The sequence below is a fragment of the Cupressus sempervirens genome, chromosome 8 (assembly GCF_028749045.1).
Source record: "Cupressus sempervirens isolate cs-2001-9-10 chromosome 8, ASM2874904v1, whole genome shotgun sequence".
Lineage (NCBI taxonomy): Eukaryota > Viridiplantae > Streptophyta > Pinopsida > Cupressales > Cupressaceae > Cupressus > Cupressus sempervirens.
In genome coordinates, this window is record NC_143125.1 from 323,738,619 (window position 1) to 323,765,402 (window position 26,784).

Below are 26,784 nucleotides of genomic sequence, written 5' to 3' on the forward strand. Positions count from 1 at the left end.
CATACCTAATGCTTCCCTTTTAGTAGTGTTGTAATTTCACTTTGCTTTTTATAGTAGCCTGCTTGCAAAGTACATTGGATGGTCCAATCCTTCCTTCCCCATTTGTGCGAGGGTGGCGCCTATTGCATAATTAGATGCGTCCACATGGACGTGGAATTCTTTGTTCCAGTCTGGGTACATGAGGATGGGAGCATTGACGAGTCTCTTTTTCAACTCTCGGAAGGCCTCCTCTTGTTCTTTCTCCCAACAAAACAGTTCTCCTTTTTGGTGAGTTTTTCTAAGGGTAAGGACACTTCAGCAAATTCCTTTATAAATCTCATGTAGTACCCCACATGCCCCAAGAAGGACTCGACACCAATTATATCCAATGGAGCTTCCATATCTAGAATGACCTTGATCTTGTCGGTATCTGGTTTCAACCCTTCCTTGCATACTATATGGCCCCAAAGTTTGCCCTGTGGAACCATAAATCTGCATTTCTTGGGATTCAAGGTTAGCCTTTCCCTTCGACATCGATCCATGCATTTGCCAATAACCTTGAGGTGGTGCTCCTTTCCACTGTAAACTGAGTAGTCATCTAGAAAGGCTCTGAAATTCCCTATAGACATATCGCTGAAGATATGCAATATGATCCTTTGAAAGGTGGCAGGTGCATTTTACAACCCAAACGATATCCTATTATAAGCATACACCCCATCTTCAACTACAAATGTGGTTTTCAGCTTATCCTCCTCAGCAATACTAATTTGGTTATATCCTAAAAACTCGTCCCTGAAGGATTACATTTCATGGTTGACCACCTCCTCTGGGATACTATTAGTGAAAGGGATTGGAAAGGGATCTTTTATGGTACTGTATTCAAGCATCTGAAGTCCACGCATATCCAAATTTGGTTACTGTCCTTCTTAAGTCATATGACTATAGGAGATACCCACTCATTGGTTTCTATTTTGAATATGATTCATGCCTCCATCATTTTTATGATATCTTCCTGTACCTTGGGTGCATAGTTCTTTTTCATGCAGTATGACCTTTTGCGCACTAGTCTTGCTCTTGGTATCAACGGTATTCGATGGACGCACAGTTCCTATGGAACTCCTTTTGAATCCTTGTACGTCCATGCGAATACGTCCTTATATTCACGGAAGATCTTAAATGCCGTCGCCTTAAACACTAGATCCCAGTCATCCCCTATGAGAATCTCCTTAGGTTAGTCCTCTCCAAGGTTTATTGTCTGCAACTTAGCCTCGTATTCCACTTTCTTCTCTTTGCTAAATATATGTGCTAGTTTACTATTGAGAGTGGTTGTACCCTCCCTGTACTCCTTATATCCCTTTGGATACCTTCCTTCTTCTGGTTTAGACTCTTGGATTTGCAACATATTACTCTTTGGCTGGAATACTTCATAGTCTCCCATCTGCCAGTGAAACAACTCGTTGAGGGAGCTTGTTTCGTCTTCTGAGCACTCCCCAAGCCTGAGCACTCCATTTGGTTCCACTCATTCCCCGTCTTCTCCCTCTGCCATTGCCTTAGAATAGTAGGGGCAGAAGCGAACAATTCATTATGCACTTTAACCACACCAACCGTCCCCCATAGAATTGTAGGGCCAGTTGAGTCTATCTTATCACATGAAGGATTCTCCAGATCAGGGGGGCATCCTTACAATCTAAATAGGCCGGTTGGTTGGTGCGAGTTCTAGATACAGATAGAGGGGCCCAAAACCAAGGGGTGCTATCCATTTACATTCTCTCCTAGCCATTTTATTCTTCTTCTTGTATATTAGGGGTGGATTTATTAAAATATTCCATTATTTTTTGATTTCAACATCCTAATCGGTAAATGAGCCTTCTTCTATCATCTTTTTTCTTAAGTCACTATTCATAACTTCCACTATATTTGCTTCAATTTTGTTGCAGAGTGTTAGTGAATTAAGTTCTTTCTCTTGAAAAATCTATTTGTTTCTTTCTTTCCATATTTTCCATACTAAGATTACTGGGGTGATATTCCACAGTTTTCCATATACACTTTTGTTATAAGTGTATTTTGTCCATCTGGCTATGTGGTCTGAATCGGATGCCAGATCCTAACTTACAAACTGGTTCCTTACATCTATTGTGTACTTTCTGCCTTCTATCTCTATAGACAAGGTATTTCTCTTCCAATTATGGGTGGCCTTTGTTGTGACTAGCCATCCTCTCCCCAACAATGCATTGTACCCTTTCTTCTTCGGGGTCATCACCACAAAGTTGAGGAGGAATTTTTGTGTACAATCAGTACCTTTTGCCCCAACAAAGTTCCTACTGGCTTAATTCCATGTTGGTCTGCACCTGCCAGTTGGAATGTGGGTGGCTAGAGTGTAGGTTTCCCTAGTGCTTTCCAAGTCTCCTTAGGTAGGACATTCACATCGAAACCTCCGTCGATGATAGTATTTGATAGTTTACATCCCATTATCTGCATTTCGACCATTGCGGGTGTCCTCCCCATTCGTATGATGAACAATGCATTGGTCTCTCTTCCTGCTTGTGCTTCCTCTTTCTCCTCCTCCTTGGAGGGTACCCCTCTAATACTTGCTCCTTGTGTTATTGCTACTCGTAACTGAGGTAGTGTTGTTAATAGATCCACAATTTTCACAGGAATGGGGGTCTCTGGTACTTGTTTCATGATGTTTGGTATCGACCGGTTGTTTGGGAGTTTAGCCGTACTTTCTCCCCCTTCCTTTGCCATGTTATCTCTAATGTCCTTTTTGGCTTCTTGAAATCTTTCTTTCTCTATAGCTGCATCTGGATATACAAGTTTCCTAGCCTACATTCTTGTAGGCTAATACTTCACTTTCTGGCTCTGCAATGTCGAGCATGTTCACCACTTTTTGCCTAGGGCAATTGGCATCCTCATGATTACTTGGTCCGCACCATTTACACAACATTCCTCCGTTCTGTCCTCCACCATTTTGATAGTCTCGTGCAAAATGGCCCCATTCGTTGCATCACCTACATGAATCATGGGTCTTCCTTTAGAATCATACTAGATTGCTCTCTTGGGTGTGTTGTTATTGCTTCCCTGCCTATTGTTTTTATACCCTCCAGGTGATGCTTCTGTATTTGTGTTTCGTGGAGGGGTGGAAGGCGGTGTAGATTGTTCTCCTTGGGTGAAGAATACTTGCACATTCGACGCTTTTAGATTGTAGGGATAGTCCTTGATTGTGTGGCCTAAAACCTGACAGATGTCACAGAAGGCTTTGTGCAGGCATGTCCCTATTGTGTCCTTCCTTTTCGCAATTTGTACACTATAGTTCCCTCTCCTCTCTTTTCTCTTCCTTACTTCTTGATTCCTCCTTCATTAGCCTCATCATGTCCTTCCTCAAGGCTTGGATGGTCTTGGATTCATCCCGCTCTCCTCTGAACTTTTACTCCCGCTCCCATGTCTCTTGGCTTTGGAAGTTTTGTTCTCACTTTCTATATCCATTCCGCAAGTGCATGCATCGACAAAGGATGATGGTGGTACTATCTTCATTTTTCCGTCTGAAGGATGGGGTTAGCCCCTCAATGAACCACCGCTTTTTTAATCCGTAAGTAGGTTTATTGTCCAACTTCCCTATCAATTCCTTGAGTCTCTTGCTATATGCTTTGATTGATTCATTTTTCCCTTGTTGTGTATTATAGATGTTTGTGACTATCTCATCATCATCCCTTAGGAGTCTAAATTCCTCCTCAAAGGCAGTACAAAGGTCCTTCCATGTGGTCTTCTTTGCAGTTTCCAAGTCTATATACTAGTCAATAACTATACCTCTTAGCGTGGTAAGGAAAGCTTTTAACCATTCATTGACATTATTTTCTCCATTCGCTTTCCATATAATTATACATGTTTTACAATGATGTGCGGGATCCTCCTCTCCTTCCACAGTAAATCTAGGGAGTTTTTGTTTGTCTAATGCCATTTTTCTTCTGCTCTTCTTTCCTGCTGGGATGCTCCGTCTTGCTAGGAGGCTTTCTCTTGTCGGATTAGATTCTTCATTTCTTGGTCCTGTAATATCTCCTTCCCCTTGTGATTCTTCTTTTGTTTCGCTGGAGCTTTGGTCCTGCCGATGCTCTCTTCATGCAGGAGTTTCAGGATTCTTCCATCCTTCCTTCCTTCCCAATGTTTCTGAAATAGCCAAGTTGGCTATACCTTCTATTGTGTTTTCAATTTGATTTGTACTTGGAGGGTGGTTCACCAGCCCCCTTAAGTTGAGACGTCTTTCCTTCTGCTAGTGGAGACATAGAGTTCGCAGGGTGGCTTCCTCCTTGGTTTCTACCTGTAGCACTCACTTGGGATGTTTATTTGGAAGTAGGGGCGTGAATTGTTTTTGTCTCTGGTTACCTTCCTTGGATTGTCACGCTCCTCTAGTTCCCATGTCCTTTCGACGAACTATTGGAGCACTTGTTGTCGTCTTCGTTCTCTTTTCATTTCTGGTCTTTCTTTCTCCACGTGTACCAAATTTCTTGCCAATAGTTGAGGAATTTTTCTATGTAGGTTGTACACTATTGGTGGTACTAAAAGCTCATCTCATACTGTGCTCTTTGGAATCGCTCTCTTGGGTTTCCCTTTGCACGTAGTGGTTGACTGAAGCTTCCTAGGCCACAACTTGATCTCGTGTCACCTGATCTTCTCTTGTTATTCCCTCCTCTTCGCCGTTACTATTTGTTACTTGTATGCATGGCAAGAAGGGTCTTCCCATTACTCCATCTTACCTAGTCGACAACCTTTAGGTTCAGACTTAGGCAATGATGCCAAAATGTAGAAAGGATATTGACACAAGTTGCATAGAGCAATGTGACATAGATTCAATAGTACCAATAGAACATTCATTACTCGTACCAGAATACCGAAATGGCGAGGAAATGTTATTACTTTTATTGATTACCAAAAAAAATCAGTACAACATCCAAATTCCAAAGTTCTTATATAATGGTCGGTTGGTTGGGAAAACCAATGGACGCATCCCCTCGCTTCCTAACTACTCAACCCACAAGGCTTAACTAGTTCTAAATACAACATTACTTTATTACGTACTACAAGTGAGAAGGGGCATCCACATCTTATCTAAAGAGTGTTACTTCAATGGAGATGTTGACAAACTAAGGAAGCACTTGGTGTCAGAAACCAACATTAATGATGCCTAGTTAGACCCATGGGGATGACTCTCCTTGAAGAATAAAGTGCCAAATATGTTCTAAGGGTTCTAGGCTGTCTATCAAAGATTGTGAAGAAGTAAGTCTCAAGATGGTCTCTAAATGATGAGTTTGGGCAGAGAGCCAGAGATTCAGCCCATTTAATATTTTGTTAAATCGTCCATTTGCATTGGATCATATGCTGAAGCATATTAATTTGGATCCTCTCAACATGTGCCTAATTTAAAGATCCTAAAATTCTTATCCATTGTGGGTTTATCGATGAAATATTTCAAAGCAATGGCAATCTAGATCATAGAGGGGGGCCTATTCATAGGAAACATGCGGCAGAGGTTTTGAAATCAAGAGATGGAACATTGAACTGAACTCCAAGATGTGTATATGTTGCTGTGATATCTTTGGGTTCCTCTCTAGAGGAGAATCAAAATCTGATTGAGCATCTTTGGAGGTGTTGAAAATTGTAACCGTAATAGTTTCAAGGCTAATCACTAGGTGTTAAAGATCACAATAAGGAGCAAGGGCATTAAAGCTTCTGAAGAGAATTCTCAATTCAGAGCTTTGGACTTGAGTATCAGTACAACTGTTTGCTTGAACAATGGTGATTCGTTGTATATTGGGAGAAAATACCAAATAAATGTTGTTTTAAGCATTCATTAAGTAATTTCCACATAACAAAGAAAGTATGTTCCAAAAATGTTGGGACCTCATTTTATATTGAAAATGTTTTAACTTTTAACAATGTTCCTGTTCCAACATTCATTCAATATAACTGATTAAGGATTCTGGCTTCTACCGAGAGAATTTTACTGGAGGACTTTAGAATGAAATTCTAAGCATGCTATCTATATTCCTAGTGAAAATCAGGCTAAAAGTAAAACATATCAAATTTTAATTAACAATCTATTGCCTTAATTATCATGTTTCCTTTGCTTTAGTCAGTTTCTTGTCATAAGCTTGCTTAGTTTTACGTGGTATGCAAGATGAGTTGAATTTGCAGGAAAAGAAAATGAATAATATCTTAATTTTATGAAGGCAATATGTCTTCTGCAAGGTGCTTTTGGCAGGTTTCAGATGAGGGCGATGTGCTTTATGTTTTTCCAAGGGACTATCGAACAAAACTAGTTGCAAAATCTCTTAGATTGAGATTTGAACCTGTGCTTGACAAAATAAAGGTATTAGAAGGTCCTCATTTTCTCTTCTGATATCTCTGGACTTTGAGTGAGTATAAGTGAATTATAATAACCAGATAGAGACTAATCTGGTTTCTGTCAGGCTGTGGCAGAGTACTTGATCAGGGTGTCATTTGGAACAGCACTTCTTGCCTCAATTGCTATTGTCTACACAGCAATCATTGCTATTTTGTCTGGTAGAAGGTATTTGCCCATATTTTCCTTCTGCCTTTGCAGCTATGACCTATTTATAGATTAATCCCTGCACACTTCGATGGTTAGTATAACTCCATACCCGATGTGGTGAATGAGGCCCTAATCATTTTGGAAGTTTAAATTACTAGAAAGTTTTGTTCTTCAAAATCTGTGCATTTTGATATTAAACAGAGCTAGTTTTTGTGGCACTATATTCAATCATTAAAGCTTTCTGAACAACTTATGAAACTATATATACTGAGAAAGCATGAATGGCCTGATGTTTACTTTGAAAATGTTCTGAACTTGGTTATCTTAATAGCGAGGATGACAACCGTGGGAGACGAGGAAGGTCCTATGATAATCCAGGATTTGGCAGGTCATACAATTCAGGATTTAATATTTATATCAGCCCAGCTGACTTATTCTGGTAATTTTCTCTGAAATATGTTCCTTATTGTATGTGTTTTTCAGTGTTATGTTCATATCACGCTTCTGAGTTTTTATTTTTTATTGAATACATGCATGGTGCTCCTTTAGAAGGAAAGATTCAAAGCATATAAAATTTCTGAAATCACATTTTTAGTTATAAAAGTACATGCATGAAATCCTATTATTGCATTCAAGGAACCCTATATATTTTTAAATTAGAACATTGAAATGGTGTACAATGATTCTACCATGAGAACATTTGAAGTGTATTTTGTTTCTATTGAAGATAATGTATAAAAGATATACATTGCTTTAGAATGCTTTATAACTGCATACGACCAAAATATAGAGTCAACCACCCCCCCACCCCCCCCCCACCAAAAAAAAAAAAAAAACTAGGCCGACTCAGCCTTTCGAAATGTTTTACATTGATTACATACATATACATACATACATACATATAAAATTCTCCAAAACTTATATTAACACATATAAACTATCTATTCCAATAGTGCTGACACTAGTGGTCCAGCCTTGTGGGCCAGAAAAATATAGAGTCACCTCCTCAGGTGGGAAAACTGTGACAGGTACAGCAGCAAGAGGGGGAGTGTTTATGGTTTCCCTTCTGAGAATCTCATTCTGAAAACTATGTATTGCTACAGATGGAGGTGTTTATACTTGGAACTACTTTAGAGTTTCATAGGATTATTTTGGCGTAGAAGAAGTTTGGAGGTAGATTCATTATTGGATGCCAGTCATTGATATTATTCAATAAGGGCGGCAGTAATTAGATCCATTAAATATTGGTTTGAAAGTGGCATATGGATATGGAAACACTTACAAATTCAGCATTAAAGTTGAATGTAAAAGGCTTTTTATTATAACTTTAATTGAAGGGATTTTAAATATAATTTTTAATTGTAATTGTTATCACTGTTCATTGAGCAATTAAAGAAGAGATATGACCTGTATCTCTTGCGCCTGCTTTAGACTTTACTTGATCCCACTTCAATGTGCCAACATTAATACACTTAGAGTGCTGCTCCCTTTCCTGGGTCCATAAATTCTTCTTCTCTTGTGTATTCTGAAATTCTGCTTCTCATGGTTTCCCTTCTGAGAATCTCATTCTGAACACTATGTATTGCTACAGATGGAGGTGTTTATACTTGGAACTACTTTAAAGTTTCATAAGGTTATTTCGGCATAGAAGAACTTTGGAGGTAGATTCATTATTTGATGCCAGTCATTGATATTATTCAATAAGGGCGGCAGTAATTAGATACATTAAATATTGGTTTGAAAGTGGCATATGGATATGGAAATACTTACAAATTCAGCATTAAAGTTGAATGTAAAAGGCTTTTTATTAGAACTTTAATTGAAGGGATTTTAAATATAATTTTAAATTGTAATTGTTATCACTGTTCATTGAGCAATTAAAGAAGAGATGTGACCAGCATCTCTTGCGTGTTTACCGTACGGGGTAAATAGATTAATGCACACAGACAATAGACAAGAACAATAGTACTCTTATTAAGAGATTACATAATGCTTATGATGATTACAATGATGATCCAAAGTTGTACATATACCATTCCGAAGAACCTTCCCAAAGGGGCCCGTCGGCTACATAACAATCACCGACAACATCAACCCGTCGGCTACTCAATATTTACCGACGACATCAATTTGTTAGCTACACAATATTTACCGACGACATCATCCCCTCCAAAAGAAAAAGTCATCTCTGGATGACAATTACAAAATATCCGAGACAGATTAACAAAACAAAATATATTAACTGACTAACTACAACAAGATAGATCTGTTCCTGTCACACCACTTCCACATTCGTCCCGTGCCTGCACCAAATTGTCTTCACACCATGTTACATCTGTAGCCTCTGCTAACACAATACTGTCTCTTTAATCAAGCTGACCTTGATAGCCACTCGTGCTGCTTTCTCTGCTTCCAACTCCTGGGTACCCTGAGCCAAGTGTCGTTGTATTGCCGTCAACTAGATGATCAACTCCTCCCGAGCTCTCTATGCGTCCACCAAGACAGCTTCACATCCAACACCTACTCCAAGTGCCTCAAAGCTTATCACCCTTCTCGAAGAGCTTGCTCCGTTGATCTTTCCACCTTTGGCACACTATGCCTGCAACAACTCTAGGTCTCATCAATTGGTCACTCTTCCCACGACTGATAATTGAATCGACTAGGGGTCTAGGGGGCATCGCCCCCAGTGGGGTCGAGGGGCAGTGCCCTCGCGAGGTCTTGGGGTAGTGCCTCAGGCGCACTCCCAACCTCCTATTACCCTTTTTTTTAGAAAACCTCCTATCACCCTTCTTCTACGTCTATCGGTGTACTACAATCTTCTTCTCCCTCTCCAGTTCCTACCGTACGGAATGGCTTCCTTCCTGTATTGAAGATGTTCCCACTTCTTTGACGTACAACTTCCCTTTTTTCCTTCTGCTTTCTTCTTTATAGCCGTACGATACTCATTTGCTTTCAACTTGTTCTAGCCATATGATGTATAGTATTGATTCTCTTCTCCTGATTCTCGTACGACCATACGGTATTTGTGATTGCTCTTCAAATCCTGATCACCCGTAGTGCCCGTTTGGTCGTTACACTTGTTGCTTCCCGCGCCATACGCTGTACACTGTACGGTCTTTGTTTCTTACTCGCCTTCCCTTTTCACCCTACAACGTACGGTCATGAATGCCTTAGATTTCCGTACAACGTACAATCTTTTCATTCACTATGGACTAATCTCCCTGAGACAAGCCGTATGGTGTTTATAAGACATTCATTGAGCAATTGCTGTACGGGGCAATATAAAATCCGTAAGGCAAAATCCTATGTCGACTGCTTGTTGTACGGTAGAAATAAAAGGATGACCGTACGGTGCCTGCCAGATACTGTCATGCTCTTCAACCTCTGATCGCCTTATGGTGGAATAATAAAAACTTTGTACGGTGGAATAATAAAATCCTTTACTGTGTTTTCTGTATGGCCATGAGGTCTCTTAAAAAGGCTGTACGGTGATTAGTGTCCTGCTGAAGCCACTGTATGGTGGCTTTAATAACTTGTTTTTTCTTTTTTTTTTTTCAATTTTTTTTTCCTTTTCGAAAATACTGCTCCTCATTGATTGTCGACAGGGGAACAGTTCTGGCATGATATATTTTTAACTTGGAACTGTTCATTGTTTCTAGAATTTCTTGCCCATCCAATGTCTATAGCTTTATTGCTTTGTTATCACCTACTTCTCGGATTTGGTATGGCCCTACCCATTTGACTTTAAACTTTCCCAGTTTATTTCGTTCCGTCCGTCATACTTCAACACCAACTGTCCTGGTCGGAACTTGTTCAGTTTTACGTGTTTATCATGCCACGCTTTACGCCTGTTCTGTGTCACCTCCGTGGCTCATTGGGCCTGCAATCATTGCTCATCAAGTTTATTTAAGTTAAACGATCTCTCCCTCAAGTTTTCCATATCACTCGGTTTGTTCTTGAAACTCGGTACCATGAATGCCATCGGCTGCCACTTCTTGCCATCAATAACTGTATTCTTGATTTTAGAACCTTCACTCCGTACTACTGAAGCTTTTACTAAACCCTTCCTCTTTGTTTCTTGTGCAGACCGTATGAAATGTTTTCCTTGCTGCCAGTGCCTTTCTACCATATCCGTGGTTCGATGTAACATTTTCTTTCTGCGCGGTTCGTTTATTGTGTACCATACGGTGGAATCTTTCCTTTTTTTGGGTTCGTACTGTATGTTCTTCCCTTCAGCTTTTGTCGTAATTGCCTTTCCTTCTTTCGATTCTCTGTATTCCTTCAGACATTCATTTCCCTCTTCTTTCTCACCTTCGTCGACCCTTAACATATTACAGCTCAAAAAGAGCTTGTAATCCTCCATCTACCAGTGGAAAAGACTGTTCACCGAATCCAAATCATCGTTTATCGATCCACCTTCCAACTGTAGGACTCCTTCCTCATTGGGTTCCAATCGCTACTTTCCTTAATCCTCTTCTTCGGAATTAGATGATACGGCTTCTTCGCCCACCATTTGTGTGTAAATCAATAATGAATTTTCATCCTTTGCTCTTTATTGATAGTGTATTCTTCTTCCAGTCATGTTTAACCTTTGCTTGTATGAGCCATCCCTAGCCCAAAATGGCGTCATATCCTCTCCTCTTTAGTAGGATGACGACGAAATCGAGTAGGAACGGTTGTGTTCCAATAGTCACTGGCTGTGCCATTAAGTATCTCGAGAGGTTTAATGCCGTGTTGGTCCGCAGTTAGTAATTGGAACGTAGGTGGCCACAATGTCGGCTGTCCCAACTTCTTCCAAGTATCTTTCGGTAGGACGTTTACCCCTAAACCTCCGTCCACAATTGTGTCTGAAAGGACTGTTCCTAACATACCCATCTCGACGATCGCCGGATGCCGTCCGGATGTGAGGGCTAATAGCATTGGGTCTGCTGCATTTTCTCCACTTTCCTTCTCCCTTCCGTCCATTGTACTTGCTCCAGTTTCCTTCTCCCTTCCGTGTTCTCTTGGTAATTTAGTAGTCGGGGCTATGTTTGTGAGTGCTATCCGTAGTTGAGGCATTGTGAGGATTAGATCATTTAACTTGACTGGTACTTTAGTTTGTAATATCTGTTGTATGATGTTTTGTTCCGTGCAGTTCCTTGTTGAGGTACTGGTAGTGTCCTTCAGTTGTGATTTCGCCGCCTGCGTTGCTTTCTCAATTTCTGTCTATGCTTCTTTCAATCTCTTATTTTCTTCCGTTGGGTCGGGGTATAGTTTTGCTTGTTTCCGTGTGATTGCCAAAACCTCTTCTTCGTCCGTCCCGATGGTGATCAAATTGACTCTAGATTTCGGGCACTTGGCATCTTCATGATCTCCTGGACTGCACCATCTGCATAACAATTTTGGTGTGTTTGTCGATGTACAATTTCGTGCAAAGTGACCCCACAAATTGCATGCTCGGCATTGAACCATCGGGTGACCGTTCGCATCGTACTGAATTCGGCTGCGGCTCCCATTATTATTGTTGGCATTTTTGTTGTTTTGACCTCTTCTATTATTTCTGTACCCTCCCAACATGGCACCCTTATTGCTGGTGTTTCCGCTCCCTTCTGCATTAGAAGCACTTGTTGAGGCCCTCTTGTTTTCATATTGAAGGGGCATTCTTTTAAGGAATGTCTCATAATTTGGCATATCTCACAGAATTGGTTCTTTGGATAGGATCCCTTTGTGTGACCTTCTGTCTTACATTTTGTGCACCATAGTTCATTTCCCTTCATCTCTTTCTACATATTATTAAATTCCTTCATCATTCGAAGCATATCCTTCTAGAGAGCTCGGACCGTCTTGCTGTCCTTTTCGTCATCATTGCTATCTTCTTTCGAAGACACGTCATTTGAGTCCGATAAGCTACTTTTCTTCTTGTTTTTTGTTTTCTGCTCACTTTCTAAGTTCATCGCCCAATTGTATGCTTTGGTGTACGATGATGGCGGCACAATCTTCATTTTCTTCCTTAACTTCGAGCGTAGTCCTTCAATGAACCATCTCTTTTGCTGCTCATCTGCCGGCTTACTTTCCATCTTGTTTATTAATTCTTTCAATTTTTTGGCATATACTCGGACTGTTTCATTTTTCCCTTGCTTTGTGTTGTATATTTCTGCTACGATCTCATTGTCATCGCATAACAATTGGAATTCGGTGATAAACTCCTTTTTAACTCTCGCCCAATTAGTTAATTTTTGGGGATCCGCATTGGCAAACCAATCAATTGCTACACCTCTTAGGGTTGCCGAAAATTGTCGGACCCATTCATCTGTGTCAATTATGCCATTCGCCGTCCAAATTGTTTCGCATGTCTTACAGTGTCGGATTGGATCGGCTGTTCCATCATCGTCAAACTTTGGTAATTTTTCCTTTGGTCCAGCCATTACTATTCGAGGTTGAGGGATTTGTTGTGTATCTATGCTGTTTTGCACTCACACACTGTTTTGCACACCCGCACTATTTTGAACACCCGCGCTGTTTCAGACAGTTGTGTTATTTCTGATAGTCGTGCTATTTGGTGAAGAAGGGTTTTTGTTAAACGAAGCTGTTCGTTTCGGAAGTGTATCTTGGACGAGGAGTTCACTCCACGCTCGTGCTCCCTCGACACTCTGAGCTGTGCGAGTTAATTCCCTTCCGTCTGGATTCTCTTCCCTTAGTGTATACAGGTTCAAAAATTCCTCCCTTGCTTCTTCCACCAAATCCAACCGCTGTCGAGTCTCTTCCAACAATTCCTCAGTGCTTTGGTGTCCATCGACAATCTGCTGAAACCTTCGTCTGCGTTCGGCTTGTTGTGCTAGAATTAAAATTTCTTGTGCGGTGCGTATTTCATCTTTTTCCTTTAGCTTATTCTTATTTTTGTTAAGCTAATTCGGCATTAGTCTTCATTCCTCTGCCTTCGTTCCAGGTCCATTGGGCAACGACACCAAATGTTTACCGTATGGGGTAAATAGATTAATGCACACAGACAATAGACAAGAACAACAATACTCCTTTTATTATTTGCATATGCCAAAGAGATTACATAATGCTTATTATGATTAAAATGATGATCCAAAGTTGTACATATACCATTCCGAAGAACCTTCCCGAAGGGGCCCGTCGGCTACATAACAATTACTGACAACATCAACCCATCGGCTACTCAATATTTATCGACGACATCAACCTGTTCAATGTGCTAACATTAATACACTTAGAATGCTGCTTCCTTTCCCGGGTCTATAAATTTTGCTTCTCTTGCATATTCTGAAATTGCTCTTCTCAAGACTTTGACTTGTTGACTGCTTTGACCAAAGACTGCAGCTCTACGACCCATTTCAGAGCATCTATAGGTTAGTTGAGATGGTATATAAAGTGGTTTTGATTTTATATTGCATCCTTAATGTAGATAGATTTGCTTTATGGAGAGAATTGGTAATTGTGCCCTATCCCTTTATCAACTTGATTCATTGTTAACATCCTTAATGCCTAATCTCACCTTAAATTAAAAGGGTTGCCAAAGCAATGAATAATGGGATATATTAAATAAAAAGAGGACACTGAAATGCTAAGTCACAAGGTTCAAATTTGAGTCCAGCAAGAATGAAATTGGGATGAAGTTCGGCAAGGACGAAAAACTCGAAAAAAATCCGACAATGAATTTGCCTAAATTAAATTAAGTTTTTTTAAATATTTAAATAATATATTCAATATATTATCAAATTAGTTTAACTTTTATTATTGAAACACAAATTATAAAGAAATGTTTAATTTAAAAACACAAATTATAAAGAAATATATATATATATATATATATATATATTATAGAACTTAAAAAAATTAAGAAAGGGAATTTTAAAATTTTCATCAAATATCAAAATAAGATGGTAAAAACCTAAAAAAATTTCTAAAAGCAAAATTTATACATGTTATCCTGGTTACCTTGGTCAATTATAGCAAATAGTAGTTACCTATGTAAGGAATGACGTAGGAAAAAACAAAGGTACCAAAAAAGCACAAGTATTCTTAGAAGCCAAATTAAGACGACTGAAAATTAGACTGAAAATCAGAGTCAACACCGTTCCATTGGGGAGTAAATAGAAGCTTCTGTTTATTGACTGAGAAGATTGCCATGAAATTCCACCTTTCCTGTTCTCACGTTGGTCTATGTTCACCCTCTTTCCCGACCATGTGCTAGACCTACGTTTGTGTATAAGAAAATCAGAGAAAAGCGGCCAACAGAAATAAAAATTTAAGAAAAATAAAAACATTTGTTTGAATACAAATTTGTTAACGAATTTAAACAAATTTTTTTTAACCCCTGAATATTTAACGGATTTCTAACTTCATCTTTGAAGTTCACCAAACCCATAATAGATTTCAGAAACTCCCTAGTAGCTTATCACGACTGGTTGACCCACATCATTTCATGTTACTGTCTTTGTGAGAAGAGAATCAAAATACCCCTTTCATTTGTGTAAAACAGGCCCACAGGAAAAGGCTTTCAATAATGAGGGGAGAGACTGCATTCAGTAATGTTGCTTGTTGCAGTTATGACAACAGGGTTTCTTTTAACTTTCTTAGATCACCATACTGGCGAGATATGGTGTGGCAGTTATCATGCAGTTGTTGATTACAATAGTTTTGACTATGAAAAGGTATTCACCACTTTACTGTCTAAGGAGAAAGCTTTTGCAAGGGCATCACTGGGAGCTATCCAGGATACATAGCTCAAAATAAGTGTATCCATTTGTGATGGAAGGAAATATCGTAAAAATAGACCACTTATCAATGTCATTGCAATGAACCTTAACAAACAATGTTTTTGACGGCAATAGGTTCAGGGGCAAGCAAGGACCCCTATCTCATTGCAAATATTCTTGTATAATCCGTTGAGATGACAGTTTTAAAAATGTTGTCCAAGTTATAATGGACAATGCTAAAAATTGTGCGGCAAGTAGTTGAGTAGTTCAACAGTGGAGTGTAAGTATGTATAATGTTCCCCCGAATTAATGATCTTTATATTATTAATTTAATTTAATTGCTATGCTGTCTTCTTAGTAGTATTTAATTAAATAGTAATACTTCGCTTGCATGAATAAAGTTTATTTAAGAAAAAAGTGAAATATTCTTTCTGTCTCATGCTGAGCAAATAAAAAATTGAAGGAATTTAAAGAATTTCTTGGCATTTATGTTTGGGAGATCAAGTTATTTTCAGTGAGAGGCACACTGGAATTTTGAGGTGACGACTGGAATCTTGGAGATTGCAGATTGATTATAGCTTCTGGAAAATGCAAACATTTTAGAAGAACATTACCTTCAGAATTGGAAGACATTCACAGGATAGTCTGGATGTCTCTATTTACTATCTTAGAGTTGGCAAATAAATGGAATAGCAGATTTGATCAGTAATTCTGAATTGAATATTTGATGATTCTTTAAAAAAACATAAAAATAAAAAGGTTAAGCTTCTGCCACGAAGTTTATGGACTCTTGGAGGAAGATTGTTTTTTAAGGTAGAATTCATTACTGGGCATTCATTGATTAGTTGGGTATTGGCATCATTTTTATTAGTCTGGAATCCTGTTATAGCAGAGGTTAGAACTGAAATTGAAGAAAAGCCAGGATCTACCAAGTCTGTCATTTTGGGTTCGTTTTTCTATATGAGGAGTAAAATTGAATAAACTGAGGTCCTAGCGTAGAAGCCATAACAAAACACGAGCCATATGGATGGGAAATTGAGAATGGTGAATACGTTGGTTTCTGAGTTTCAATTATACGGGAGTTAGCAAACTACAAATGGAAGTATTCTGAAGATGTCAGAATCAAATCTTTAATTGCAGTTCAATGGCGGAAAGAAAGAACTGAGTTGCTGTCATTGTGGATTTCAGCTCAAAATTGAGTGATACTTCAGGATACAACGTATATGTGAGACCAGGAAATCTTGGAGTTTACATGAACCAAAGGGAAGAGATTAGTAGCGCTGGCATAGTGAACTGGGCTCGCAGTATATATTTTGATTGCTTGGAACATGGATTAAAATCAATATATCTTTCAGCGGACGTGGGTACCTCCATCTTCAGCAGTTGTCATGTATGAGGTTTTCAAATTCGAAGCTTGACTCTCCAGTTCAAAGCTAGTTTGTAACTGTCAAATCTGTGGGAAACTTCAGCTCGAGTTTTAGTCTGAAGCACTGCCAATCACCAACTCCTGTGTACAATCCGATTAGCATAAACAAATCCAATTAGCCACATCAACTCCTGCATTGGTCTAATAATATGATGAGGAGGTCTACTCAAACAAACAGCTATTTGTTCCTTAATTTATATTTATTGCTCAACCACTTTATTGGGATTCTCTAATGAAATTACTAGTGGGAAGCACGGCTTGATTACTTATTGCTTGTTATTTTATCTAAGGTTATCTAAATGAAAATCCAGTTCTAAAAAACAACTTGAATTAACTCACTGTTTTCTCTGAAACAAACATGATATACATTTGGATGCTCGTCTTTTTATTCTATTCTCCTTTGTTTTTAGACGCATGTACAAATGCTAAGTATTTTATCTATATGTTGATGCTACTGATATTTCAGTTCTTGTTTGTCATTACACCTTTCACAATTGGATTCTTGTAGGTATTGGGATCCATATTACTACAGAAGACAGAGAAGAAGAGAAGGCGGTGGAATGAACTTTTTTGAATCAGTAATGTTCTTTTCTAAAACAATTACATTTAATTAGTTTCAGAGACTAGAATGTTTTTAATATTTGAATAATGTGCTGTTCAATCCTTTGTTTGTGATTTGTAGATATTCTCATTTGTTTTTGGGGATGGCGATCCCAATCAAGATATTGAGGAAGAGAGATGGAAATTGGTATGCATTGATCTTTCAAACATGATAAACTGTGATAAAAAATGATTAAACATTTTCTCCTTTCTTTCTTATTTTAATAAAGAATTGAAACTAATTTAGATTTCATTAAATGATAACAGATATGGGCATGCAGTTGTTGAACCATGCATTTGACAAGGAATGTTAATGTAAAAAAAAATGTAGTGCACCAGTCATGTAGAATTATTTTTTAACAGCACAGTAGTTCAGAAGATGTTAAAGTTCAAAAGTAAAAAGTATTTCTATAATAGGTATGCCGAAGAGTTAGAGAAAACAAATTTATTGAATAATGATATGTTGAGCTTAGAATTTGTTACATTCGTTGGATAACCTAATCTTGTATGCCTACTCATTAATAACATGGATGCTCTCAAGCTTGTCTAATAATAAAATAAGAAACAATCTTGTAAAATACTTGGATATGGATTGCACAAACCACTTCATGTATGCTGAGGTGGACTTGTGCATTAAATTCTTGAGCAGTTTTCAGAAGCAACAAGGGAGCTAATGTTTGTTTGTCAATGTTTCTCTAGATTGTGGCTCTACTTAAAAATTGTAAAATTTTAAAGATCAATGTAAAGAGATCTTTTGCTTTTTATGAGCTTTTCCAATATTCTGTCTAGTGCAACTATAACTAGGCAGAAATGGAACAGGCCAGTGAGTGTGTGTGCATGCGCTTTATACACACACACATACATATATACATATGTATCCACACACACACATTTATGTCATTCCACTTTTTTAGTTGTCTTATTTAGTCTTTAGACAAAATCACCATTAACAACATTTCCATTCATTCTTCTTGAGAAAAATGCTCTATTCATTGCTCATGAGAGGATGCTTTGGAGATTTGGTTAGAAAATATGATACTTCGTTAACAGTTCTGTTTTGGCATTTGATATAAATCAAACTGGTTCTTATGTATTGGGAAAGTTTATCAGAAAGATTAAAAGTTATAAATATCTGTAGAAAATGTTTTATGATATTATACTGGGCAGAATAGCTTAAAAACATTATCTAGAGCATGTGTGCCTGATGACCACCATGGAGAGATGCCAAAATTGTGCAGAATGTAAATACTCAAGATATAACATCAAGGAATGGGATCATTTCATTGTACCATTCCTGCACTGCAGAAGAGGCACAATTCCAAGAAGTATTGCAATAACAAAGATTCTAGCCAAAAAGAATTTGACTAGCACTTGCACATCCCAAGAGTTGCTAGCACATATGCATCCAAAGTAAGATTGGAGAAAGTACTTGTGTAAATAGAGGCATTTTTTTTAAGATAAAAATTTGTTGATAGTTGTGTTGGGAGAGTGGGGACACTCTCCATGTTACATTAGACGGAAGCAGGTCCCTCATACAATTTAAGTTTTTATAAACTGCTAAGTGTCATTTCACATAGTGGCCCAGAGTAATCTTCTCATATAATTCATCATAAATCTGTCCAATTTTATCTCTGTATACGTCTGCCACAAACTTTTATAAGTCAGCCTTTAAGTCTGCATAATCTTCTTTACGGAGTGTGAGAGGGCCATCTAGTTCTACCAGTTCTACTGGTCATTCTAGACCCGTTAGACTCCGCAGCGGTTTCTTACATCAGCGACACTCCTCCATGAGTTCACAGAGACAGTTCAAAGCTCCTGTCCACTCGCAGTCTTATCCTTCTGCAACTAATCTCTTCTTGCCAAGGAAGGACACTAAGGAAGGACTCCTAGTCTTTGCCTTGACCACTCTCTTCTTGTTTCTTGTTGTTCTCTTTTCTCGGACACTGTTTGGTGCTCCTGCTGTTGTCAGATGTCTGGTTGTAAACTCCCAGTCCCATAGAACTTTTATGGTCTTTTGTTGGACATTAATAATATTATCTTATCTTATCTTATCTTCAATTTACTTCTTTTCACTGAATTTCAAATCTTCCTTTTTATCAAAATCCTTGGTGCATATGTTTAGTAGTCCTCTAGCCTTCATACCATACTCTTCTTTATATCTTCCTAGGCAGCCACCTCTCCACTCCACTCCACTTCCTTATTGCCGCTTATTCACCTACTCTAGTGTTATGGAGGCCATCAAATCTTTGAGATGCAATAGAGCAGCAGATGATGAGGGTTTCCAGGTAGAACTTTTCAAACTTGGTGCTTCGGTTCTTGGATCTTACCTTCTTACACTCTTTAATAGAATGGTTTGCATTGGGTTTCCTAAATCTTGGTCTAGACATGTGGTTTACCCTATTCACAAGTTTGGGCCTGCTTCTGATCCGGGTAACTACAAAACTATTATGATAGGACATACTTTTGCCAAACTTTATGCTACTGCTCTGAACACCATGTTATCTAGTGAGCTTGATAGAAGAAGTTGTAGAGCTAAAGGACAGGTTGGTTTTCGGGCATACTATCAGACTATGGATCATGTTTTTACACTGCGGGCTATCATTGAGGAGGCTAGACATCGCTCTCAGAAGGTTTATTGTTGTTTTGTGGACTTTCGTAAGGCTTTTGATTCTAGTCCTAGGTTGGCCTTATTTTAGCGGCTTCACGAGATTGGGATCTCAGATATGTTGTAGACTGCTATTATGAGGCTTTATGAGAGGGTAACCGGTAGGCTCAGGACTCCAAAGGGCTTTTCTGTTCCAATTCAGAGCACCATTGGGGTGAAGCAGGGCTGTCCTCTTTCTCCTACACTGTTTGGTTTGTATATTGATGAGTTGGAGGATTTCCTTCTAAACTCCTCTCAACCGGGAGATGGGTGTTATTTGCATAAGGTCTTGATCTCCATTCTCCTCTTTGCTGATGATGTGATTCTCTTGGCCTGTTCTCCCAATAGCTTACAAAGAGTCTTTGATGGTTTGGCTTCTTTTTGTGATTAGCGGCAGCTTGTGGTCAATTTATCTTCATTTCTTCTTTCAGGGCTAGGAGGTTGAGATTACTCCCTCTTATATGTATCTCGGTGTGAAGTTCTCGGGGCCGTGCTTCAGCTTGAGACTAGCTATTCAGTCTAGAGTTAGTTAGGGCATGGGTTCCCTGGCTTTGTTGGAAAGACAATGCTTCAGGCATTATTTTCAGGATATTTCCTCCAAGTTGTCCCTTTTTGACTCCCTGGTTCGTCCGACAGTTCTCTATGGTTCGGTTGTTTGGGGGCCTTCTCTTATTGCTTCTGATTGGGCTTCTATTGAGCGGGTTCAGACATTGCTATAACAACATATCATTAGATGTGAGAGACTGACCCCCCATAGTATTGTCTTGGTTGAGTTTGGTGCTCATCCTCTCAAACTAGCCATCATTTTTGACTTAATTTGGTTTCTTGATCGGCTTCGTGGTTTTATGGAGACAAGTGTTGATCGGCACAAATACTCTCATCTGGCATACTGTTTTTCGATGGAGATTACAAGATCCGACACTTCTACTAGGTCTCGATGTTGGTACGCCCAAGTCACCTCTTTGTTGGGTTCGATTGGGATTGAGATAGATCGTCTTCCTCCTTACCAGTTTTCGCTGGATGCTCCTACTCATCTGCTTCCCTCACGTCAAGAGTTGAATGAGCATGTCAGACAGGATATTTATAGATAGTACATTACCACTACCTGGAGTAATCCCTTGGGGGGTTTGCGACCCAGGATGGCCTTCTATGCTGAGCATTTTCTTGAGATTGAGGATGGTATTATTGTTAGTCCTGCTTATCTCTACTGGTGCTGGAATCATGCCTTACGGTTTTCCTTAGGCTCATTTAGAGTTGGTTCTCATTGCCTGAGAGCTCAGACTGATCACCATATGGATCGGGCTGATCAGATTTGTTAGTTGTGTACTTTGGCAGAGGTTGACACTAAGACCCATTTCATATTTTGATGTCTTCTTTACTATGAGATCAGAGGGAGATTTTCAGAGACTATTCTTCTCTTTTGATGTTCTTCAGCTATATTGATCAGCAGTGTCTTGCACTTTATCTTCAGGAGGCCACCCATCTCCGAGAGATTACTTTGCAATCTTTTATACCTTAGGGGCGTACCTCTGATTAGCTCATTACTGCCTTCTTCTCTCCCTTGTCTCATCCATAGGGTTTGAAAATCCACTACTTCTCATTCCAGATCAATCAGATACTGCACCAGTCTCTCTAGGCAGCGACAGTCCTACAGTGGTTCTTCACGGCATTCTAAGACTATGGATCGTTCACGGGTTTATCCCTCTATTACTGATTTCTTTGTGGCAAGGAAGGACTCTTAGTCTTTACCTTGTCTTCTTTCTTGTTTTGTCTCTTGCTTTTATTTCTTCACAGTCATCGTTTGGTGCTTCTACTTTGGCCGACTCTTCTGTTTGTATGCTTAGTCCCATAAACCGTGTTGGTTTTTCGTGGACATTAAATCTTATCTTATCTTATATTTTTCTACTTTTATCTTTGTTACACAACATACTTCATACTCAATACTTGTTCTTTATAATCAATTTCTTCCTTTTATAGTACTGATATTTATATATTAGATTAATAGGCATGATTATATATTCTCCACTGCCACACCACAATTCTCTTGTGTGTATATATATGTTTTTTTATATACGTTGCAAACTCTACTTTTGTAGAATTTGTGAAACCATTTGTATAGAACCCAAAGAACACTTGCATGCAAGATAACTTGTCACAAGAGAAGAATGGAGAAAAAAATAGAAAGGCTCTGAAAATATGAGAGGTTATATTATTTAGAGATGGAATGAATAAAATACAATGAGATCAATCCTTATAAAAGGAGATCGAAGAAACCCTAAAGGGGTGCATTTACTAATTATAGTAATTATTAAATGACTAAAATATATAACTAAGTTAATATTAAGAAAATGAATAAAGGTGTCTTAATAAAAACAATAAGTGAAATAACTTTAACTGCCCTTGAGATGAACTTAGGAAGAAGCTACAAACAAAGTGCAAGAAAGCTAACTTGGGTTTTGACAACAAAGCCATGTTAGGTACCCAATCACAACCAAATCTTTGAAAAATATAGAAAAAGAGAAAACCATGTGAAAAACTCTTCTCTAAAAATAGATGGAAAAAGAAGGTACAAATGCAATGTCTGAAGAAATTCTCTCAAAACCATAAGTGCAACCAACTCCCCCATGAGAGAGGATTGAGATTCCAAAGTCCCCTTATGTCGATTATCAGACCAATGTTGCTTCAATTTCATAGAACCCAAAGAACACTTGCATGGAAGAAAACCTGTCACTAGAGAAGAATGGAGTAAAAAGCAAAATGGTTGTGAAAATTAGAGATTATATTATTCGAAGAGGGAATGAATAATATACAATGAGATCAATTCTTATAAAATGAGATTGAAGAAACCGTTGTTACATCCCAAATTTTGACCCAATTAAAGAAGTTTCATATAGCTGTTGAGATTTCATGTGAAGTCAGTTGATAGTTAAAATTTGTTACAATCATGTGAAATGGTAAGATGGTTAATCGTTATAATTTCATATGAAGATGAAATGTTAGTTAACCGTTATGATGATATTTTAAAGCTATTTTGGGAAGTTGATTATTTATCATGAATTCATGGGAATTGAAAAGGCGGTTAGCTGTTATGATCGTTTATGATTAATAACTTGTTATGGTAATATGATTTAATCACAGAGAATTTCCTTGTAGGGAGCACGTCAAAGGGGTGGAAGCATTGTTAGAAAATAATTGGGCATAAGGGCACCACCATCACTGGGAAAATACGCATGAATCTTGAACCACTGTGGCTAAGGGTAGGCAACTAGGAAAGCAAGAGTATATGTTGGACGACCATGAGCTAACTTGTTAAATTGCATATCATTTAACAGTAAAAGAGATCACTGAGCATGAATTGAAAATTGAGCAAGTTTGTATCTTTGTAATTGTGTTGTTGGTTGGAGCTTTCTGGTGTATAAGCATGTCTTATCATATCGACATCGTGATACCTAAATATCTATACATGTACATACATATGTATGTGGACATACGTAAACCAAATATATATATATATATATATATATATATATATATATATATATATATATATATATATATATATATATATATATAAGGACGTATACGCACTTGATATTTGGCGTATACATAATAAATATATGGTTGGAGTTTACACATGTACATGTATATACATACATATATAGGTATCTATATATACCATGATACTATATACTAAGACAATATTACTATTTCTTTTACCTTGACTATGGCCTAACATTATTTCATGTGTGGCCACCTTTCATATTCTATTTTATTTTCCATTGGCCTTATAAGTTGAGATGGCCATTTTAAGTTATTTGTGCCAATGACTTCTTGTTGGTATTGTAACTCCTCCACCACCACCTTCTTGTTCTTTCTTCTTACCGAGCATGGATTTTCTTATATTGATTGAGACTCTTGCTGCCTTGAGATATATATACCTCAACCTGCTCCCAATCGGGAAATTGATCAATTTATATCTCTTCTTTGATTACGCGTGAAACTGGATTGCGGTCTTGTGATAGCGTTTGTGATCTTTGAAATGGAATCAAATTCTTCTCTTAAGTTTTAGAGTGATGAGGCATCTTCATCTCATATGATGGTTGGACCACAAACCAAACACCTAATGATGAGCCATGCTTGACCCACGATATAGGCTCAACTCTTGATGGCAACATTTATGGTTCTCTGGCATAGTAGTTTATTTACTCGTTAATGGTTTTGTTGAGCCTCAATCCTTGCCACTTCTTCATATATTTTCTAGATCACATGTTTTAAATTTTGTTATATACAACATCTGCATGGAATTAGATTGGTACTGATACATTTGAGTTACGTACCTTTGTGATCTGGGTCAGTTGTATTTGTATGCAAAGGCTTTCTTTCACATTGGCTGTACCTGCATACTTTCATATACCTCGGATATGAGTGCAACAATTGTTTGACATTGGAAACAGTCTGGAAAGTAATATAAGTTTCATTCGTAATGCCACAGACTGGACGTGGGCATAATTGAGATGACTGTTTTTTATAAACAATGATCAAATTCCACTTGAGGAACCACTCAAGAATTCATACATGAGGTCCAACATGGTTGAGATGAGGGGTGCGAATAGAAATACTCCTGCACAATAAAGTAAACATAAATCAGAAATAAATAATCACATCTAAACAACTAAGTCAGCTCATGGTAGTCCATTGTTTAGTTCTTGATGCCCAAATGAGTGGTGGGTTGACACTCTAGTACCAGAATGCTCAGTGGCTAGACAAGGTGTTCCATGTCTATTCCGAGTAGGGAGGGCCTTTCTCCAATGAGATTTGTGGGGATATTTTAAGGTCCGTGGTTGGGAGGTTAAGGCCCCAACAATGTTTCCCCTCTCCACAAGATGCGAAGACATGCACTAGACAAAGATGAGTTATGCATTCAAACATTTGTGGGTAACAGTTATTTTACTTTGATGATGTTTATACAAGTAGAAGATACGATGGATTGATTTATATCATCGACTTAGTTATTTCCTTTAATGAAAGTAAATTTTCTCGTCAATGTAATTGGTAACGAGTTAGATCGGTTGATCTTCCAATTGAACATGGACTATATCTATATGCAAGAGATAGGTTTATTTGATGAATTGTTATTTTAGTCTTCCATTTATGTGAATAATGAATATGAGCGTATTTTCTAACTGAGTGTTGTTGCCATAGTTAGCAATGGAAGGAGAAGGGATGATACAGTGACACCCTAAATGATATAATGGTGTTTGACGCCTTAAATGATAGTGGTATTTGATGCCCTAATTGATACATTGGTATTTGATGTCCTAAATGATGCAATGATATTTGATGTCCTAAATGATATAGTGGTATTTGATGCCTTAATTGATATATTGGTATTTGATGCCCTAAATGATACTGTGGTATTTGATATCCTAAATGATATAGTGGTATTTGACGCCCTAAATGATATAATGGTATTTGATGGTAATGGTGTTTCGATAAAGTGATATAGCTATCTGTTCCTAAGCGGCATATATGTATTAACTTGGGTTTTGCAGAAGCATCCCTAGACAGATTTCGGTTTTGAATTCTACGGTATGTAGATTTTTCCCTTGTTAAAATTATTGATGGTGTTTTATAATTGTTAGTTCTGAAATTTTCCATTTAACTATTTTGTAGCCATTAATCTCATTCACATGAACATAACTATTATAACTATCTTCCTATGAATATGTAGTATTAACTGTATTTCTTTGATATGTTAGTTTTTAGTTAAGACTAGGAAAAAGTGGTTGTTACAATCGTAAAGGGGTGCATTTAATAAGAATAATATTTATTAAATGCCTAAAATGTATAACTGAACTAATTTTTTTTTTGATCGGTATAACTAAGCTAATCCTTTTTTTTGATTTGTAATGCATAAGTTTGTAATAGGACATGAGAAAGTACATATTAATATTTGGTCCATCTTTGACCATGGCAATGCCATCAAATTACCTACTATCACCACCCAATGCTAACTCCAGTAAGGAGTTCACATTAGTATATCATCATGAAAACTAAAAACTTCCCCCTATACAAAAAACCTCAAAATAGACCAATATCAGATTTACTCGAACCAGGCAGCAACCTCCTCACGGGAGAAGTTGGAGATTTCCTCATCACCCCTCACACTAGATGCAGAGCTACCACTCCTCCATGTCGCGTTGCCACCCTCCAATTCACGATCAACCAACAACGATATATCAACACCCCCTACCACACCAACATCATCCAACCTAGACTCACCATCTCCCTTCAAACCCACCTTTCATCGTTTCATCGGGATCTGCCTTCGAACCAAGAGGCGACCATCCTTATCAACCGGTGTTGAAGAATTCACTAAGCTATTTTTTGCACCTTCCGAGCTCCTTCACTTGCCAAGACACACGCCACTGCACGAGAACGAATGAAAAATCCTAACTTGCACCTCCCCATTCAGGCTACTGGTGGTGAACCTTTGCTAGAGCACTGGAAGACCAAACTAATAGGGGCTGCAGCTTGCCCATACCTCCTCCAAGTAGCCTCCACGGGCGTTGGCCCATATGCAGCCCAACCCCAATTTCAACCCTACTCATGACATCCTCCAAACCCACATCCCATTTCAGCTCAAAATGGTTTTGGGCCCCTATCTCTCTATACTTTTCAATAGAGTGATTTGCACTTGGTTCCTGACTTCTTGGTCTAGGAAATTGATTTACCCTATTCACAAGACTGTCTTGTCTCTAATCCTAGGAATTACAGAACCATTATGATTGGGCACACGTTTGCCAAACTTTATGCGACAACTCTTAATGCTATGTTATCTAGCAAGTTTGACAGGAAAGGTTGTAGAGCTAGAGGTCAGGCTGGTTTA

The 26,784-nt window shown here is 38.3% G+C and overlaps 1 protein-coding gene across 1 annotated transcript in view; it reads left to right on the forward strand.

The window, feature by feature from the left end:
* The window catches only part of LOC149542678 (uncharacterized protein At5g03900, chloroplastic-like), a 219,102-nt gene that overhangs the window by 41,378 nt on the left and 150,940 nt on the right, over positions 1–26,784 (forward strand). The window contains exons 2-6 of the mRNA XM_089797557.1: positions 6,233–6,340; positions 6,441–6,541; positions 6,855–6,962; positions 17,160–17,229; positions 17,334–17,399. Coding sequence (XP_089653683.1) covers positions 6,233–6,340; positions 6,441–6,541; positions 6,855–6,962; positions 17,160–17,229; positions 17,334–17,399 — 453 coding nt within the window. The remainder of the gene's footprint in view (positions 1–6,232; positions 6,341–6,440; positions 6,542–6,854; positions 6,963–17,159; positions 17,230–17,333; positions 17,400–26,784) is intronic.